We start from the raw sequence: 21,804 nt of genomic DNA on the forward strand, positions 1-21,804 counted from the left end.
CTTCCACTTTGACTCCTACGTGGCGTTGACCTCACAGAACGGGGTCCCCTGTTCTTACCACCGGATCACGTGTAATGTGTAAATAAAAATAATAAATTAATTAATAAGATGTCATTAATGAGTTAGCATGATATTTATTAATATTAATAACTCAATTTAATTTTTTTTAATGTCTTTACTTAATTATTTAATCAACGGCTCCAATAATATTAGGGCCCTAGGCATAGGTCTTAATGGTCATTGCCTTGAGCCGGGCTGCTATGATCCAAGAACTTTGCTTGCCTCACTCCCATATCCAAGTTACATGAGCCAGCCCTTTTCATTCCACGTTACATGAGCAACTTCATTCATTCTGGGACATCATGGAGAGAGTGGTGGCTGTTGCCACTACCAACTACCAAGATTCTTACAAGAGCTCAGGATCTTCCTTGTTCCAAATTCACCCACAGAAGGGAAGAAATGTTGTGCCGTGCTTGCAAACCAAACAAGACACTTATCACCGTGCTCTTCCCATCCATTTTGTTTTCCAAAAAAATGACAATCTTGGTGGAGAAACCTGGATGCTTCAGTTGATTGATTGTTTGGGTGGATATTTTACCCGCATTCATAATGAATAAGTTGAAGGGGAACTTTAGCGCAACGATAAAATTATTATCATATAACCAAAAGATCACGGGTTCGAATCCTAGAAACAACCTCTTACAAAAAATATGATAAAACTACCTATAATAAAACCGTCTTTGGGACCCGTATGTGTCCTTTTTTATTCATAATGAATAAGTTGCATAATGCAGAAACAAAATAACATGACATAACCATCATCTTTCTCATGTGACATAACTTGACAAGATAATATGTATTTTTTTTAGCATTGGACAAGTAGTGTAGAGTAGTAGATAGTACCGTACACAAGGAGACGTTTAGGTAACTACCGAATACTAACCATGCATTGGTAATAGCATGGGATAACACACATTAATTTTGCATTCAACAGTGAGTGTCGTTCGTATAAGGAGAATACATCACAAAAGATTCTCTTAAAGAAAATAAACAAAAATACAAACGCCTACATTCGTCTCCATCAAGAAAGCCAATGGTTCAATTTCCTGATCGTTGAGAATCCATGCAAAGCTCAATTTAGCATGACAGCTTCCATAATGCTGAGTAAGATTCTACTGTTGATCTGAAATACTCATGCCTTGGAGGAGCTCCCAATACAAGGATATAGAAAAATATTCAAGCAGAGAACCCAACATGGAAGATGGATCCATAGTAGGTACATATAGGTGGCACTATTCCATGACCATAAGATTTGTGCCCATTCCCAAAAGTCACCAATATCTATATTTCCAGAAGCACCAAAAAGAGTTTTTGCTATTAACAAAGCAGCCGGTGGGAAAGCAACCACAAGCAAAGCTAAATTAGATGTCAACATCAGTGCCTTCGCAAAAACACCTTGAGTCTGTTTTCTGGCAGGTTTTACTAATAAACACATTGGAACAATTAGCATGGCCCCAATCTGTGCAGTTGAGAAATTGATGACTGACATTAAGCTCAGACCTATTGCAGCAGCAACAATCATGACAGATTTCAGTAGTTCCCACCCACAATCAATAGAGGAACTCCACAAAATCAAGTACGTGATTAACAGAAAACAGATAGCTACTGCAGCCCAAGCTGATGCGAACGATGATGGGGTTCCTAAGGGGAGTTGCAAGAGCACATATGGAAGCAATGATGTAATCATGGCCCAGAGATGAATCAAAAACACCACCTTGGCAGCTTGAAGCCATTTCCACGATCCATCTTTATTGCTGGAACCATTATTACTAGAAAAGAGAGCAGCAGCAACTATTGGTAGAGGAGCTATTAGGATTCCAAAGGGAATCATGTAAATTCCAACTGAAACATACTTATGAGGAGCTGTTAAAAAGTAGAGGAAAAATGACTGATGGAACTTCTCGAGAAGGTTATTTACTGAGCGGATAACTCCTTCAATTAACCTGGAAAATCAGGAGGAGAAAAAAAAAGATTTTCACTAACTGAACCAAGAAAACATTACATTGTTGGTCTCCATTGAGTACAAAATCATAATAGTTGTGCAATGTCCCATAACATCCTGTTCTATTTTATATAGAAATTAAACTTTGATGTTTTCCTTCTAATGCTTACTATAGTTTGGTTCTTCACCAACGAACGGGACATGTAAAGAAGTGTAATATTCCCTTTTAGTCATCTGTCTTCAGGAAGGAGGCATCTAAACAACTAGCTAAATGTCAAAGATCACCTGAGACACCTCTGAACCAATTCCATCGCACAATAATTCCATAAATTTACTAAGAAACATAGGTGAGTACCATGTAAGCAGAAAGCAAATGGTTGCTATTAGAAATGATGGAATTACACTTCAACAGAGAAACTATAGCCAACTTGAGATAAAACCATAAAGGATCTCAGATTTATGTCCACTTTTTCAAAAGAAAAGCCAAAAAAAGTTTTGACAATGTGCTAGATTGTAATTTTTCAAAAAAATAAGTGCAATCAAAATAATTAAGTAAATAATTATGTGTAAAATATTTTTTATATTTGGAGAAGTCAAAAAGGCAACCACAGAGATACTTTTTTTTTTGTTTTTCTTTCAATTTTCAGATTTTTGTTTTTCCTCAAAAAAGGAAACTTGGATAAATCACAAAACAAAAGCAGAAATTTGCCCAGAAAATGGAACTAACCTTCCAGTTTTAAGAAGAAATGCAGATCGAACATTCTCATTATTCAGAGAAGACCTGGGTGAGAACTCAAGTGTGACTGCATCTACTTGGTAATTACGGAATGCTCCATGAGAGCCAGTAGGAACACCAAGTGCCTGCGGCAATGAAAACAACCTAATGAACTTGATAAACAAATCAGAATACCAGGCAACTAAACATCTATTATGCTACCTGATAGTAAATTGAGCTTGCAAGTGTAGCTGTTCCTTCAACATAATCAGCAGATGTGATATCAAATTTCCATTTTGGATTCAAACGTTTAGCCAATGTAGTAATATGCTGCAACATCTCACCAAGTAATTTAACCCATGAAGCTTTAAGAAAATAAATTATAGATCCAATCTTCACACGTAAACCTTGTCTGTGAACTGCCAAATAATGAGCAATATTGATAAGGTCAAGGTTAGGCATTTGGCCATTTGAGGCCTCTGCATAAATAGATAGGCTGTCTCTTTCCTCCTCTTTCTTGTCTACAACCTTGAGCACAAGTGCAGCAGCCATTGTTCCAGCACGCTTGTAAACATAAGAATTATGGCCTTCAACCTTGATATGATCTAGTGAATCACTATTGTTTTCTTCAAAGCATGCATCATCAACAATTCTACTCGTCTCACCTGGGAAGGCAGGACCATGATAATCTTTTAGCCATGAATCAACTGTCGTATACTCCCCATATCTGGAATCAGCAGCTAACCAAACAATATCCTTTGCAAGCCATGTAACATGGCTTAGAAGTGAAAAAATAGAGAAACCAATCCCTAGTGAAACAGCATCACTGTATGTGGTGTTTTGTGAATTGTAAGGAGTTACCAATACAATAGTTTCTTTTCCATCACCACGAGGAGCTCGTATGATGCCTACAGCATTTAGAATAAATGATCCACAACTAGGGTTAGCTGGCAAGTCCAAATTATCAGTGGTGGAAGAGAAGAAATGAAGAGGGTGGAACTTATTTGCACGAGGCACAAATTTGTGGTAATATGATTCAGCACCCACAGCCACTATATACTCACGTAGCAATTTTGCTATTTCTCTGTAATTTTAAGGAAGTTTGTGATTAAACAGCATTGGAAAATAGAAGTCAAAAAAGAAAAACTCACAGGTTACAGAGCTTAAACATGTTATGAAACATGGACCTATCTATAATACCTCCACTAATGGTGCACAAGATTTAACTTTGAAATTTCAATAAATAAATAAATGAAATAAGATGTGGAAAAAATATACAATTAAGCACAGAAAGATGCATGTTGATGCATTTCTAGGAGTTCCACCTGCAGGTGTTTGTAAAATGCCAATGCTTCTTTTAGTATATTGTGAATGGTAAAACCCTAAGTTTGCATTCATAATCTGGATTGGCTAGACTACTTTTATTAGGTCTATTCAAGGTCCGGTGCCTATCTTTTATCATCACTAAACCCAATGTTAAAATCCTTGTTTCCATGAAATGTTTGAAGGCAAGTTTCCGCCCCCTTTTGGTATCAGAGCCTTACAAATTCTTTTGTTTTGGCGTGTTGGCATTATGCAATTCTGAGAAACAAGAGGATAGATCCTAACTTGGTTAAAACGGCAGGAGGCCAAAAGTAAACCAAGGGCACATCTATATGAGATTCTCATGAAAGGAACTACCCTCGCCAAGGCAACAAGAATCCCTGTAAGTACTGATCCCTTTTATGAATAATTATATCATTTCAAGAAATACGTCATCCTATAGAGAAGCAATTTCTGCAACTGATCCTATAGAATCACCCTCAACTGGTTTCGCTAAACCAAGTGATTACCAGGGTTCTACACCTAGTATTTCCACAATCATTAAGCAAAATAATACTCAAATCTAGTTACTTGTTCAAATTTCTGAAACATTAAAAGAAATTCAAGCTAGTTTGCATAAGCAAAATCCAATTCCTTTTCCATCAGACCTAATTACAAAATTGCAAAACCTTACTCTCTCCAAGCCTAAAGAAAAGCCTGGAAAACTATATGTTTTCAAGGATCCTTATAAAATTCTAAAGGAAGAACAAGAAAAATTGAAAGGATCATGGCAACCACAAGGACAGAGCAGCAGCAAGTAACCACAACACCACTATTTGAAGATCAAATACGAGGTTATCGGCGAAATCAACGACGATTGTTCAACGCACAACAAGCAGCAAGGCGTGTTGGGCAAGCTCTTATTGGTGGTACTTCAACAAGGCATACTCTTGAACAACAAATTGAGCCTGAAACTCAATTACAATTATCTATGCAAGAGCGAGCTTCCATAGTACCCGCTGAGGTACTTTACCACTCCCGAGGGATGATGCACATCATCGAGTATATGTGCATAGATCTGAAGAAGCAATGCTTGTGACTGACAACCATCAAGCGGACAGAAGCTTTATACAAGAAGAAAGCTTCAATCAACTACGACGAAGTGGTATGCAATATATTCACCTTGGAGTCCTTCAGGTACGCATACAAATATTACATCGTCAACAAGAAGGAACGATGGCACTTGTTGTCTTCCGAGATAATAGGTGGCAAGGTGATCAGGCAATTATAGCAACAATGGAAGTGGACCTTACTAAAGGAAGCCAGATGATTTATGTGATTCCAGAAATCATGATGACAATTGGCGATTTCTACCGAAATGTTCAAATATCCATCCTAACAAGAGGATATGAAGCCTGGCAGAATAGCGAAGCTAATTTGCTAATCACAAGAGGACGGGTAGGTAGGCTTTCAAATACACCTAATGTTGGTTTTGCTTATGAAGTTCAAGGTGTTGTAGATTATCTTACGTCTCACGGAGTAAAAGTCTTACCTGGAAGAAGTTTTTCAACTCATCGGCTGCAAGGTCTAAATTGGACCATTAATCCTACCCAGATTACCATTCCGATGCAACCAGCAGAAGTAAATAGTCAAACAATGCTGGATGGACGCATATCATTAAGCTTCAACAATTATGCAGCAGCCCAAGTAGCAGAACCACCAAAATATAATGACAGAGATGAAGAAATTTTGGCAGTATTGATTGAAACACATCCTGGTGTTTTTACTTATTTTGACGGAACGGAATCAGAATATTTCGAAAACTATGGAGATTCTGATAATATTTATGATAAAGGAAAGCAAATAGCAGAGCAAGAAAATTACTCCCCAAGGTACTCTTCTAAAACTGAGCCTCATATTTTAGTAAATCGAATGTTCCCACAGGCAGTACTCCCAAAAAGAAAAACAGAGAGATCTGCTGGTCTTGATATAGCAGCAAGTCATGATGCTATTATTGAGCCATATGGACGGGAGCTCGTACATACAGGTCTACGAATAGAAATCCCATATGGATATTATGGTCGTATAGCTTCACGTTCAGGCTTCGCATGGAAATATGGAGATCGTAATTCAAGAGAATGTTCTCTTCTCCCACCACCTTCGCTGGCGAATGGATTAGTCCATTCATTATCTGAATAGGTGTCCCAAATTGGTTTGGTATTGGACAATGAGGATAAATACTGAATGTAGTCAAGGTAGGAATCAGGTTCCTCCTCATAGTCTAGAGTAGTGTCCATGGACTGCGGTACAGAGGCCCCTGGGCTTGTAGTCGCTGCATGGGCTTCCTCAAAACATATGTGGGAAGAATCATTTTCCACCAAAACTGCCAGTTTTTCCTGTGGCATTAGTAAGGAAAAGATATCCTGCGTTGTAAGTTTGTGGGGTTCTTGAGAGGAAGAGGCTTCATTTATTGGTAAAAAGACAGAATGTTGATCTGTAGATCCAAAGCCTTGCTCTCCTCGTTCAGTATAACTGAGGAACTTCATATACTTCTGGCATAGCTATTTTCTCAAGGATTAATTGTGCAATATCTTGCTGAGAAGTAATAAGTATAGGAAGGCTAGTTCTATTAAACAAAAGAACTTGTACCTCACCCCGATAGTCTGAATCAATTACTCCAGCTCCTACTTCAATTCCATATTTCCATGCGAAGCCTGAACGTGAAGCTATACGGCGATAATATCCATATGGGATTTCTGTTCGTAGGCCTGAATGTACGAGCTCCCGTCCATATGGCTCAATAATAGCATCATGACTTGCTGCTATATCAAGACCAGCAGATCCCTCTGTTTTTCTTTTTGGGAGTACTGCCTGTGGGAACATTCGATTTACTAAAATATGAGGCTCAGTTTTAGAAGAGTACCTTGGGGAGTAATTTTCTTGCTCTGCTATTTGCTTTCCTTTATCATAAATATTATCAGAATCTCCATAGTTTTCGAAATATTCTGATTCCGTTCCGTCAAAATAAGTAAAAACACCAGGATGTGTTTCAATCAATACTGCCAAAATTTCTTCATCTCTGTCATTATATTTTGGTGGTTCTGCTACTTGGGCTGCTGCATAATTGTTGAAGCTTAATGATATGCGTCCATCCAGCATTGTTTGACTATTTACTTCTGCTGGTTGCATCGGAATGGTAATCTGGGTAGGATTAATGGTCCAATTTAGACCTTGCAGCCGATGAGTTGAAAAACTTCTTCCAGGTAAGGCTTTTACTCCGTGAGACGTAAGATAATCTACAACACCTTGAACTTCATAAGCAAAACCAACATTAGGTGTATTTGAAAGCCTACCTACCAGTCCTCTTGTGATTAGCAAATTAGCTTCGCTATTCTGCCAGGCTTCATATCCTCTTGTTAGGATGGATATTTGAACATTTCGGTAGAAATCGCCAATTGTCATCATGATTTCTGGAATCACATAAATCATCTGGCTTCCTTTAGTAAGGTCCACTTCCATTGTTGCTATAATTGCCTGATCACCTTGCCACCTATTATCTCGGAAGACAACAAGTGTCATCGTTCCTTCTTGTTGACGATGTAATATTTGTATGCGTACCTGAAGGACTCCAAGGTGAATATATTGCATACCACTTCGTCGTAGTTGATTGAAGCTTTCTTCTTGTATAAAGCTTCTGTCCGCTTGATGGTTGTCAGTCACAAGCATTGCTTCTTCAAATCTATGCACATATACTCGATGATGTGCATCATCCCTTCGGGAGTGGTAAAGTACCTCAGCGGGTACTATGGAAGCTCGCTCTTGCATAGATAATTGTAATTGAGTTTCAGGCTCAATTTGTTGTTCAAGAGTATGCCTTGTTGAAGTACCACCAATAAGAGCTTGCCCAACACGCCTTGCTGCTTGTTGTGCGTTGAACAATCGTCGTTGATTTCGCCGATAACCTCGTATTTGATCTTCAAATAGTGGTGTTGTGGTTACTTGCTGCTGCTCTGTCCTTGTGGTTGCCATGATCCTTTCAATTTTTCTTGTTCTTCCTTTAGAATTTTATAAGGATCCTTGAAAACATACAGTTTTCTAGGCTTTTCTTTAGGCTTGGAGAGAGTAAGGTTTTGCAATTTTGTAATTAGGTCTGATGGAAAAGGAATTGGATTTTGCTTCTGCAAACTAGCTTGAATTTCTTTTAATGTTTCAGAAATTTGAACAAGTAACTAGATTTGAGTATTATTTTGCTTAATGATTGTGGAAATACTAGGTGTAGAACCCTGGTAATCACTTGGTTTAGCGAAACCAGTTGAGGGTGATTCTATAGGATCAGTTGCAGAAATTGCTTCTCTATAGGATGACGTATTTCTTGAAATGATATAATTATTCATAAAAGGGATCAGTACTTACAGGGATTCTTGTTGCCTTGGCGAGGGTAGTTCCTTTCCTGAGAATCTCATATAGATGTGCCCTTGGTTTACTTTTGGCCTCCTGCCGTTTTAACCAAGTTAGGATCTATCCTCTTGTTTCTCAGAATTGCATAATGCCAACACGCCAAAACAAAAGAATTTGTAAGGCTCTGATACCAAAAGGGGCGGAAACGAACCGAAAATAGAGAACTAGAAGGTTTACAAACTAGTTTCCCACTGACTCAAGTAAAGTTCAGGTTATGCCTGAATTCTTTGCAAGAGTTTCTTCTTATAGAGAACGCTGGGTGCTCATTGGGCCCCATCAACACGTTTTTCAAATAAGAAGATCAGAAGGAATCTTCATAGTGCTTAACAAAGCTACTTTAACAAAGCTACTTTAATAAAGCTACTTTAATAAAGTAACTTTAATAAAGTAAAGCTTGTATGGACGTTGAGTGGTCATTCGTTGGGTCCATCATGCTTCAGACTTTAAAATTACGCATGCGAGAGACACAGTCTTGCAGAAGATAAGATGCTTGTGTCAGTTGGTCGTCACACTGCTTGACAGCTGGATACCAATCATTCCACCCGTTGTCCTTTCCTCTGCACTTATTGCACTCTTGTAACTTTAGTGAGTGGATGATGCGTAGTTGTTGGAGTGCATTGATTGCTTGCACTGCAGCTCTTTATTCAAGTTGATGCAAATGTTCAGAGATTTGGTCGAATCTGTTGAGTAGGACTGGTTGATTATGGCGTTTACTTGATTCTCGTTGGTATTGTTCAGCGAGGCTGAGAGGGCCTTCAGGGCCTTGATCAATATCTCCTGGGCCTCCTGGTTGGGTCTCCTCTCGAGTTCCTTGAGTGCTTGTGGAACCAGAGCTAGCCTGCAAAGGTCTTGTTTCGGCCATTCTGAAAAAGTTAACACTGATATTAGGCGAGAGAGAGAATCAGCTACCTTATTATTTTGGCCGTCAATATGTTCAAATTTAACCAAAGGTCCTGCTCCAGTGATGTAATCAGTGAAAGAAAGTCATCTGACTCGTGATGGTTTGTGGTTTGCTGTCTTCCCAAAGAAGCTGATTATAACTTGACAATCTGTTCTTATGAGAAGTTCAGCTTTATCAAGAAAATAAATCTTCAGAGACTCCATTGTATTTAATACGACATGAATTTCAGCATCTATAGTTGATTTGGGAGGATTAAACTTCCCACTTGCGTATGCACAAATTTTCTCCGAAGATATAGAGTCAAATTTATTTCGTTTCCACTTACAGATCCCTCCCCAACCATCCATGCAACCATGAACTTCTAAAATAATATAGCATTCAGGAGGGGGTATTTCTAGATCTGGAAGTTGTTGAACCTTTTCTTTAATTTGTTTTATCAAGTCCCAATCCTGCTGATTTAACCTCCTTTCTCCTTTGGGTGAAGTTTTAGCATATAAAGGTCCAAGCAATTTTCCGAGATTAGGAATGTAATTCCTGACATAATTTAAAAGACCTAACCATGATCTCATGGCATGAGATCATGGTTAGGTCTTTTAAATTATGTCAGGAATTACATTCCTAATCTCGGAAAATTGGCCATGAGATCATGGTTAGGTCTTTTAAATTATGCCAGGAATTACATTCCTAATCTCGGAAAATTGCTTGGACCTTTATATGCTAAAACTTCACCCAAAGGAGAAAGGAGGTTAAATCAGCAGGATTGGGACTTGATAAAACAAATTAAAGAAAAGGTTCAACAACTTCCAGATCTAGAAATACCCCCTCGTGAATGCTATATTATTTTAGAAGTTCATGGTTGCATGGATGGTTGGGGAGGGATCTGTAAGTGGAAACGAAATAAATTTGACTCTATATCTTCGGAGAAAATTTGTGCATACGCAAGTGGGAAGTTTAATCCTCCCAAATCAACTATAGATGCCGAAATTCATGCCGTATTAAATACAATGGAGTCTCTGAAGATTTATTTTCTTGATAAAGCTGAACTTCTCAATAGAACAGATTGTCAAGTTATAATCAGCTTCTTTTGGAAGACAGCAAACCACAAACCATCACGAGTCAGATGGCTTTCTTTCACTGATTACATCACTGGAGCAGGACCTTTGGTTAAATTTGAACATATTGACGGCCAAAATAATAAGGTAGCTGATTCTCTCTCTCGCCTAATATCAGTGTTAACTTTTTCAGAATGGCCGGAACAAGACCTTTGCAGGCTAGCTCTAGTTCCACAAGCACTCAAGGAACTCGAGAGGAGACCCAACCAGGAGGCCCAGGAGATGTTGATCAAGGCCCTGAAGGCCCTCTCAGCCTCGCTGAACAATACCAACGAGAATCAAGTAAACGCCATAATCAACCAGTCCTACTCAGCAGATTCGACCAAATCTCTGAAGATTTGCATCAACTTGAACAAAGAGCTGCAGTGCAAGCAATCAATGCACTCCAACAACTACGCATCATCCACTCACTAAAGTTACAAGAGTGCAATAAGTACAGAGGAAAGGACAACTGGTGGAATGACTGGTATCCAGCTGTCAAGCAGTGTGACGACCAACTGACACAAGCATCTTATCTTCTGCAAGACTGCGTCTCTCGCATGCGTAATTTTAAAGTCTGAAGCATGATGGACCCAACGAATAACTACTCAACGTCCATACAAGCTTTACTTTATTAAAGTAGCTTTGTTAAAGTAGCTTTGTTAAAGTAGCTTTATTAAGCACTATGAAGATTCCTTCTGATCTTCTTATTAGAAAAACGTGTTGATGGGGCCCAATGAGCACCCAGCGTTCTCTATAAGAAGAAACTCTTGCAAAGAATTCAGGCATAACCTGAACCTTACTTGAGTCAGTGGGAAACTAGTTTGTAAACCTTCTAAGTTTTTAATTCCAGCTTGCGTTCTTGCTACTCTACTCTCTTCTCTACTTTCGGTTCGTTTCCGCATACGTTCAGTGGTGGAACTGTTTCCCAACTAAACCACTGCTGTTAAGTAATTAGTCTTTCCTACATACATTTGTATGCTTATTATTTATAATAAAAAAAATCAGTTTAATTTATTCAAATCTACAGTGGGTTTATGATCATCCACTAGCCACATTCAGACAACATAATCGAAGTGGTAAAGAAATTCCATCTTTATGTATCAAATGTACAATTTTCCAGTATGCATATGCTTCAATAAAAAACCCTGATGAATCACTTAAACCTGTTGTTACGAGAGCTACTAAGTATATAGTGTAGGGATCTATAGCGAAAAACAAACTAAAAACACAGCGGAAATTGATCCCTCTAAAGATCCATGCGAATGGAACTACTCTTGTAACTACTCTTCTAGTTAGGATTGTTACCTTTGATGTGTGAACAACCCTTAGAAGACTGCTAGTCCGGCCGAGTGTGATCAGAATATCCGCGCCTCTACGGTATCCACACGAGCACGTTCTTTGTTCGTCCTGCGAACTCAGAAATTAGAGTCTCAAAACTCTAATTCTCACATAAGTTGGAGAATCTTAAGCACTCACCTTCTCAAGTTGGAGAGTCTTAAGCATTCACCTTCTCCATAAGTTGGAGTCTTGCTAGCAATGGTATTTAAGGTGATGATCAAAAAGAAAACCTAACCAATAACCATTAGAGTTTCTGGTAGTAGGCTTTCTAATTGGAGTGGGCTTAAATGAAAGAACAAGTATATTGGATTAACTCATTAAATCCATAAGCCTTTAAGATCTAATTGGATTAACCCATTAATCCAATAAGTCCAAAACCCAATTTGATTAACTTATTAATCCAATAAGCTTAAGGTTTGAAACCATAAAATAAACTAATCTCCAAATCAACATGCTCTCTATGTATGATCCATTAGGTTCTTGTAACGTTGACATACACAAGCAATGAGTGACATCTAGCAATATATCATTGCTACTCAAGTGACGAGAATGCCAAGATCCAACCTAACCTATTCTTGACTATTATCTCGTACAACTCATTCATTTTGTTCTTGATATTTAGATTGATCCACCAGGCATATACCGTGTCATCCTCTCATCAATCTATGTATTTTTTTATCTCTAAGAAAGTCAAGGAATGAAATCTTGAGCCGCCTAAGATGGATGGTTTTTACAGTTCCGACACGGGACCGAGACCGGCACCGGCATAGCAAGGGCAACAATTTCAGGTGCATCATCATCATGCGTGTCACATGCGCACAACAGAAGGAAGAAGGAATCAAGACCTGCAAGCATCCGGCAAGAGATTAGCAGCGGAGAAGCGGCAATGAGGCTAGCGGCGGCGTGGTGCCTTGGTGGCGAGGTGACGAGAAAAAATCACGAAGGGGAGGAGAGAGAGGCTGATCGCAAATCGGTGAGGAAAAGTTGAATTTTATTAAAAGTTTTAATTAAGATCATTATATTATATATATATTCTCTAATTAATTATTATATAAATTTAAAATATATATTATATAAATTAATAATTAATTAAATAAAATTTTAATTAATTAATATAATTATAATATATAATTTTATTATTTTTATTAAAAATATTTTTAAAATAAAATAAAAAAAGATAATTTATACTTCCTCGGTACCCCGCATGGCAGGAGCTTCGTGCACCGGGCTACCCCTTTTTTTATATATATAGTTATATAATTTAAAATAATTTTAAAATCAAACTTTAAATTATTTTTATAAATTAAAAATAGATTAAAATTTTATAAAAATATTTAAAATAATTTTTAAAATCAATAAATAATTTTAAAATTTTATAAATAATTCTAAAAAATGAATTATTAAAAATTTAAAAATATATAAATTTTTAAAATAGATTTTATTTTAAAATGCAATATAAGCTATATATATATATAAGCTATTATATAAATAAATAAATAAATAATTTGTATAATTATTATATATAAATTAGGATTTTTGTGTTAATTTAAATAATTATCACAGATAATAATTTATTTATTTTTAATCTTAGAATCAAGATTGGGAATCATGAATATCAATATATTTTTTACACCTAGGAAATACTATAAATTAGCTCTCCTTTATTTCCGAAGTTTTGATAAAGATATATTATCAAGTTACATAAAATTAATATACAACTTATTTTTAAATTATACATGTTTATGCTAGCTGAATAAATATAATAATATCCTAGAATAGTAGGTTCTAATATACAGCATATGATTGAATTGATTGTGCAAGGCTGTCGATATATATATATAACACTACACTTAAATATTCCTAGTCAAATATTAATAAACAAGGGCAATATTAATGAGTTTAGACGCCAACTAATGACTTAATCTCACAAGTATATAAAATATCAAGTTGACACATGAGTGTACTGAATTGACCCGCCTTGAGAAGTGTCATTGATCGTTATATAAGTGTTATAAACATTCTTATAGTAACTATTGATATAAATAGTTCTTAGACCTAAAGTCACTACGGTTCTCTACATAAGAAGTTGTGTACTTTGACATCGACAAATGTCATCTGTAATAAGGTGGACTATAAAGTTGTTCACTGGTATGCAATGAGCTATGCAAAAGGATGTGAGTCATGTAGATGAGATTTGTCCCTTCCATATAACGGAAGAGATATTTGTGGATCCCTTGATTGAGTAGGACTACTGAAATGCATGGTCATACTCAAATAAGTCAATATGATATATTAAGCTTATTTGGTTAAGTGAGTCTACTTAAAGCAAGATTTAAAATCTCGACCCTTGCCGAGATTTTGGTCCCAAATCGGAACAATATAGTTTTGGTACTATATTGTGATGTGCCGATATGATTTCTCTAGAATTGTGCCTTAGGGTTAACACTAACATATAGATTAATCAAAAACCTCTTCAAGTAACTTAGTATAATTGTTTTGATGGAAAATCATAGTGGTTAATGCCTAAAAACCTCTGGCAAGTGATGAGTGGAAGATACTGATGTGTATAATTGTATTTATTATTCATAAAAAATTGTGAATTGTCTTATCAGTCCATGTCGTCCAAGATTAGTCTCTTTAGTCAGCGCCATTACAAAAACAAAAACAAAAAACTAATGATGGCTTTGATTCTCCTCTATTGACCATTGTGATTGTCGATGCCATAACATAAAGGTTTTAAAGAGTATGCAGAGCAGTATGCAGCCTGCCAATATGCTAATGCAAGCATGGAAGCATATTGAGCCCAAATTATTTTAAAAGATATGAAGTACGCAGGCGCCCTTGTGGATGCACATGTGATCCATATTCTTTTGGAAAATAACATTAGTGACAGAGTGATGCATAAGATCATGTGTCAAAAAAATAAGTTTACAACAACTGCATAATTTATCAATTTAATCATTACAATTAATATAAACAAAATATACCACTTAACAATTAAATTAATCAACTTAAGCAATATTTCATACAAAATATTTTTCATATGAATCTTATTAATACATGTGCCACAAAATCCATAATAAAAAGCATATTTTACTTGGACTCAATTATAAGTATCAACGTGGCTTAAAACTGACATTTCTAAGAATTTTTCCACATGATCAGTAGAGTTTTTTAGTATGGACTTTGAATGTTACTGTTGGTGTCATTTTCCGACATGAGTATGGAGGAGTTAAATGAAGAGTCCAAAATACAACCAATGCAATCCATTAAAAATAGATAAACAAATAAATAAATAATAAAATATAAATGAAAAAAAACAAACAAATACATTATCTATTTGGTAGAATTAGTTTAATCAAACCAAAATCACTTTCATGACTTGGAATTTTGATGAGAAGGGGATTGATTTAGCCTCCATAATACTTGACCATCAGCAGATGCAATAACTCACTCTTTGCATAAGCCAATACAGCTGCATGTGCAACTTACCACCAACCTTTTATAAAAGTGCATACAAGATCAACTTGTACACAATTGTCATATGCTGATAGTAACCTTTGGCATGTACATAATATCCCAACAATTTTTACAAGACTTGCAAAATTTGCTTGAGATTGAAAATGTAATATCTATCCTATAAGATGTAATCTTAGCTTATAGCATACTGGGAGGGCATAGCCGATGCAAACAGCTGAGTAAATTTGGATATAATAAAAGGTAAAAGGTCTAAGACAATGTTATAATTCATCAATGAAAAAAGTAGCAAGTAAGTGATGTGTGTTCATTAGTGGTTTCAGTCAGTGTTTTCAATAGCGGCGAATAGCGCGCTACGATCAACGAACGCTGCGGAGCGTATTAGCGATTGTCTCGAATAACCCACGTTATTCAGGACAATAGCGTCGATAGCACACATAGCGTGCGCTATCGTGACCTAGTGGCCTATAGCGGGCACTATAGTTGATTACAAAACAGAGGCGAGGAGGCAAAGGCGAGTAGAATTACCTTTGAGAAGGTAGGGCAGAGGCGACTGGCCGGCAATGGCGAGGGACTGGCCAGCAGCGGCGAGGGATGGTGACTGGAGGTCAGGTTTTCGTCTTCCTCTTCGGTTTTCTTCGTTTGCTTTTTCCTTTTTATTTCTCGTTTCTCAAAGGAGAAAAAGCAATCGCGATTCATTTTTCGTTTCTGAAGTCGGGCATATGGATCGATCGAGTGATCGATTCAGATCTTTTCTGTTAATAGATTTTTCTGAGAACAGAAAGGTTCTGGATCGATCCAGATGCCCTAGATTGATTCCAAATTTTTTTCAAATTTTTTTCTAATTAATTATTTATTTATTCTGATTTTTTTCTTTTGTTTTTTTAGGATTTTGATTGTATATTTGGAATTTGCAATGTCTACGAATTTGTTAAAAAAAAAGATATTGGTTGGAAGTATTATTATCAAACGGAGGGGGAAAAATCTTTTCAGTGCAAATTTTGTCATCATATATCGAATAGAGGGATCACTCGCTTAAAGGAACATTTAGCTCAAACTCATAAAGGGGTTGCACCTTGTGTTAGTGTTCCAGATGATATCAAGCAATAAATTAGAGAATCACTTGACAAAATTAGAGCATCTAAAAGCAAACAAACCCAATTGTTACAAGAGATTGGTGAGGGTCCCACAGTATGAGTACGCAATCATCAAAAGTTGGAAGTATAGGGGGAAATTCAATTGGATGTTCTTCTGGTAGTGGTGAATCAAAAGGTAAAGATACTCTTCATGGGTTTGTTAGTTCAAAACCTAGACAAGCAACCTTAAATTCGGCATACAAAAAAGATTTACTTGATGTGAAGTGTAGAGTTGGTTGTTTTATTTACTTTACCGCACTTCCGTTTAATGTTGTGAATGATCCTTATTGGTTGCCTATGGTTGAAGGTATTGCGGAATATGGAAGAGGGTTCAAGCCTCCTTCAATGCATGAGTTAAGAACTTGGATACTTAAGGCTGAGGTTGGCATCAACCTAATATATGAGGAGCATAAAAAGGCAAGGAAAAAATATGGATGCACTATTATGTCCAATGGTTGGACGGATGGGAAGAATAGAAGTTTGATCAATTTTTTGGTGAATAGTACCGCCGGCACTTTCTTTTTAAAATCTATTGATGCATCAGCTTATATTAAAAATGGGGAATTGATCTTTAAATATCTTGATGATGAGGTGGGAGAGGGTAAGGCGGGGAAAAAAAATTATGAAGACTAGACACGGAATTTGGTGGACACTTTTTGCGGCGCATTGCATTGATCTAATGTTGGAGGATATTACAAAGTTAAAGATTTTTTCTGACACAATTAAGCATGCTAAGATGGTTGTGAAGTTCCTTTATAGTCATGGGACTATACTTTCTTTAATGAGAAAGTATACAAACGGTAAAGAAATTCTCTGTCCTGCTGTTACTCACTTTACTACTTCATTTCTCACTCTTCAGAGTATGTATAAGGTTAAAAGACCACTTGAACAAATGTTTGCTTCTGAATATTGGGTTAGTTCACCACTATCTCAATCAACTCCAAGGAAGGTCGTGAAGAGAATTGTTGTTAATGATCCCAACTTTTGGCCACATGTTGCATTTTGTGTTAAGAGTGTTGTTTCTTTTGTAAGTGTGTTAAGGGAAGTTGATTCGGAGGAGAGATCGGCCATGGGATATATTTATGAACTTCTGGATAAGGCAAAAGAGACAATAAAATTTAATTGTGGGGGAGTTGACAGAAAATACAAACCCATTTGAAAAAAAAAATGGATTCACGATGGACTCCACAACTCCATCATCCTCCACACGCGGCCGGGTACTATTTGAACCCGCAATTGCGTTATGAAGAAAGATTTTCTGATTGTGATGAAGTTAAAGATGGATTGTATGCTTGCATGGATAAGATGTTGTCTTTTGATGATCGTCTTAAAGTGGACATCCAATTGGACTTGTATAACAAAGCTAAAGGAGAATTTGGAACTCCAATAGCAAACAAACAAGAATGTTGCGGACTCCGGGTAAAATTTAGTTCTTGTAACCCTTCTTGTAAAATTATACTAGCATTCGTATTTTAAAATTATATATATATTCTTGTAATTTTCTTTATGTTATTAGCCTCGTGGTGGGAACGTTTTGGAAGTAAGACACCCGAGCTTACTACGTTTGCAATTCGAGTGTTTGGTCTCACTTGTAGTGCTTCGGGATGTGAAAGAAATTGGAGCACTTTTGAATCCGTGAATTTTCTATGTTTATAACTCTACTTGAATTTTAATTGTTTTATAATTTTCATATCATTGTTTAATTTTTTATATATGTTTTCTTCTTTGTAATATTAGATTCATACAAAAAAGAGAAATAGGCTTGAACATGCGAAATTGAATACATTGGTGTTTACGAAATATAACTTCAAGCTTAGGGAGAGAAGCATTAGGAGAGACAAGATTGATCCTATTGTAATTGATGAAATTGATTCAGATGATAAATGGATAACTGAGAAAGAAGGTCCTGTCCTCCCCGTAACCATTGAAGATGATGAATTATTTGAAAGTTGTGAGTGTGCAGTCGATTATCTTTGAAAGTCTTTTCGACTTAGATAAACGAGTCGAAGATGTTGAGGATATAGTTGAAGTTCCTCCTACGAATTCAAAAAAAAAAAAGAGTTGTTGAAAATTCAAGTAAGCATATGCAAATTATTTACTTATATCTACTTCACCTATAATTGATTCTTAAATGTCGTATCTCTTATATAATAGGTGGAAGCAAAGACAAACAAGCAACGTTGAGTCTTGTGGAAGATAATCATCTTGATGCTGAAAATTATGAGTCTTGTGGAAGATAATCATCTTGATGCTGAAAATTATGGTGGAGTAATTCCAACAACTTTTGATAGTTGGAAATTTTCCAACCAGACACTATTAATGATGATAGTGATATAGAGCTGGATGATACTGATTATTTTAAATTGTTGTTCTTGGATATTTTAACATGTAATGAATTATTATGATTAATTTTAGGTTATGTTATTTTTATTTTTATTATATAAGTATATTTTGATTTTTTTAAATTTAAAAATTGACGTGCATGAAAAGCTTGCGCTATGCGCTTCGCTATTTATGCTACACAATGACAAGACAAAAATGCTATGAACCAACACTACGCGATTTAAAACACTAGTTTCAGTAGATACCTATGAAGAGAATAAAAGAAGCAGATGAATCTAATGCCACATATGGAAATATCCACATAACAAAGAATGATCTATTAGAGGGGTTTCACAGGATATTAAAATTTTCAACAAACCAAAACAAATTAACAATCTAAACAAAAATGTAGATCATTTAACTAACTTCCAGAGGAAAACATATGAGAACATATAATATACAGAAGTGAGGATGTTCATACATTCCTGAAGCTTTTGCAGCTCCTCGATTAAGTATGTCCATAGTGAGTCTGTTGGCATCTAGAACTTCTTGTGAGGAGAAGGCTGGATCAGCTGACCCTGTACCAGATCCAGTGTTTTGTCAAATTTAAATGCTAGTGTAGTCAGTATATTGCATGATATATGCAAGTGCTTATGGATGAATTAAGGCAAAGAAAATACTCCGGAAAAGGAAACTCCAACCTAAAGAGTAGCCAAAAGGATGATTGAATAATTGACTCATTAGGTATAGTTTCACTAACATTCTTTTCCCTTTTCTTCATTCAGTTTTATGAGAATTTTTATATTATTTTACCAGAAGCAATAGAAATACTCCCAAAGTTGACAGTTGCAAATTGCAAGGAGGTTAAGTAAGTTCCCTAACGATCAAAGCACAAGGGAAGGCCAGAACCACTTGCACCATCCTGTTATGTGGATATGGTTTTCACACCATCAATGCCTCTGCAATTACTTGGCAAAGGTCAGATCTACCTTAGAACTGTCACATCATGACCAAAGTCAGCAGCCTTATGGTTCCACATGATTGAAACCTTGAATTGTTTTGTCAGTTTTCAAACGGTATCTCATGAGCTAAAGGTTCCACTTGAGTGAAACATCCAACATAACCACAAAAAAATGTAGCCTAGTGCCACTGCCGCCTTCTAGTCATCTTTCACGAGTGTCACCGCAACGACGGTCGAGTCCGTATTTCTGGCGCTGGAAGATGAGCTCCGGTGTAGGGCGACGCCCGGAGACGAAGAAGAAGCAGGCCGAGCAGAAACAGGCTCGAGGACCTTGTACCGTTCAGAAAGCCATCTCGGCTCCTGTTGCAAATCCAATCGCGGCTCAGAAATCAAAACCGGCCCAGAGTAAGCCCACAAAGGCGAGGCCGAGTAGACGACGATTCCGTTGGAATACTGTGAAAAGAGGATACGGAAGGCGATTGCACAAGACGCCGTGAAGATTGGTGACGAAGTTGCTGGTCCGTAAGGCAAGAACCAGCGACGGCTTCGTACAGCCAGCTGTCTAAAGGTTGTACACTATCATCAATAATGGAGCGTGGCGGACCCAGGTTATTCGTCCGTTCCTTTGCCAGCATCAACCATTATTGGTTGGTGTCCTGTAACGTGGCTAAGTCAGCCACGAATCTTTTGCTTTTGTAGTGTCGAACAGTGTGCCTGAAAAGCACCCAAAGGTGGCCGCCCATGTGCCATACTGTTCAACAGGGGTCCACTTGGATTCCTGGTTTTGTAAAACCAACGGCGGGCTCGTGGTTTTGAGCCTGAGGACTTTACAATTATCAGAAGAGTTAAAGAAAAAAACTTGATAGGGTTGAAACCCTATTACATAAAATAGAGACTTGGACATCTTCATGAGCTACATAAATGCTCAGGCCACAAACTCCTACAAAGAAGCTCTTCAAGCCACTGAAAGCCTAGAAGCACCTTCTTTAGGCTTTTGTAGACCATCAGAATACAAAGGGGCGATCAGTAGTTCTATAGCTACCATCAAGCAAGCAAATACTCAAATCCAACTATTAGTTACTATTCTTGAGAAAATAGAAACCCTTGAAGAAAGATTGAAAAGGGTAGAAGCTACAATCCAAAAATCTGGGACACCTTCGTTACCAGAAGAAGTTATTCATAACCTGACAGAGAAAATTAAAAGCCTCAAAATAACAGAAAAGCCGAAAGAGCAGAGGGGTCAACTGAGAGTATTTACAGACCCTTTTACCTTATTCAGCGAAGCAAAATCTAAAGAAAAGAAGTAAGCAATGACTTCTAGAGTAAGGTCACAGGAGCCTCCAGTAACAACTCTCATCAGAAATACAATGGAGGAGCAGCAACCATTGTTTGAAGATCAAGTCAGAGAATACAGGCAGGGACAACGACGAAGATATAATGCCCAACGAAGACTCCAGAAAATAACCAAAAGTATTACGGGTCAAAGCTCTTCTAATAGAACATTAGAACAACAACTTGATCCGCAGGTACAATTGAGATTATCCATGTAGGAAAGAGCATCAATAGTACCAGCTGAAGTACTATATCACTCAAGAAGGGACGATGCGCATCACAGAGTATATGTACATCGCTCGGAGGAAGCAATACTAGTTACTACCAACCAAGTTGATAGATCGCTGATACAGCCAGAAAGCTTTATGCAACTCCAGCGAAGTGGTATGCGTTTCATCCATATGGGAGTTATTCAAGTCAGGATACAAATACTTCACAAGAAGAAGGTACACTTCTGTTAATTATCTTTCGAGATAACAGGTGGCAAGGAGACCAAGCCATTTTCGCCACAATGGAAGTTGATCTCACTCAAGGAAGTCAATTGGTATATGTGATACCTGACACTATGTTAACTATCTCAGACTTTCACAGAAATATACAAATTTCCATTTTAGCCAGAGGCTATAAAGGATGGCAAAATAGTGAAGCCAATATCTTGGTCACCAGAGGAATGGTTGGACGGCTATCCAACACACCGAATGTTGGTTTCGCCTATGAAATTCAAAATGTGGTGGATTATCTTATCACTCATGCGGTTAGAGCGCTG

The 21,804-nt window shown here is 37.0% G+C and overlaps 1 protein-coding gene across 2 annotated transcripts in view; it reads right to left on the reverse strand.

Annotated features, from left to right (window-relative positions):
• Positions 1-925: 925 nt before the first annotated feature.
• Positions 926-21,804, reverse strand: part of LOC121975041 (glycosylphosphatidylinositol anchor attachment 1 protein-like) — a 30,988-nt gene continuing 10,109 nt past the window's right edge. Inside the window, exons 3-7 of one of the 2 annotated variants that reach the window (XM_042526402.1) lie at positions 19,227-19,323; positions 2,940-3,801; positions 2,730-2,863; positions 1,914-2,003; positions 926-1,829 (exon numbers count right to left, since the gene is read on the reverse strand). In XM_042526402.1, the coding sequence (XP_042382336.1) occupies positions 1,193-1,829; positions 1,914-2,003; positions 2,730-2,863; positions 2,940-3,801; positions 19,227-19,323 (1,820 nt within the window). In that variant the 3' untranslated portion in view covers positions 926-1,192. Of the gene's footprint in view, positions 2,004-2,729; positions 2,864-2,939; positions 3,802-19,226; positions 19,324-21,804 lie in introns of both variants that reach the window. The other variant, XM_042526401.1, reaches the window with a different exon arrangement.

This window comes from Zingiber officinale, chromosome 4B (assembly GCF_018446385.1).
Source record: "Zingiber officinale cultivar Zhangliang chromosome 4B, Zo_v1.1, whole genome shotgun sequence".
Classification (NCBI taxonomy): Eukaryota; Viridiplantae; Streptophyta; class Magnoliopsida; order Zingiberales; family Zingiberaceae; genus Zingiber; species Zingiber officinale.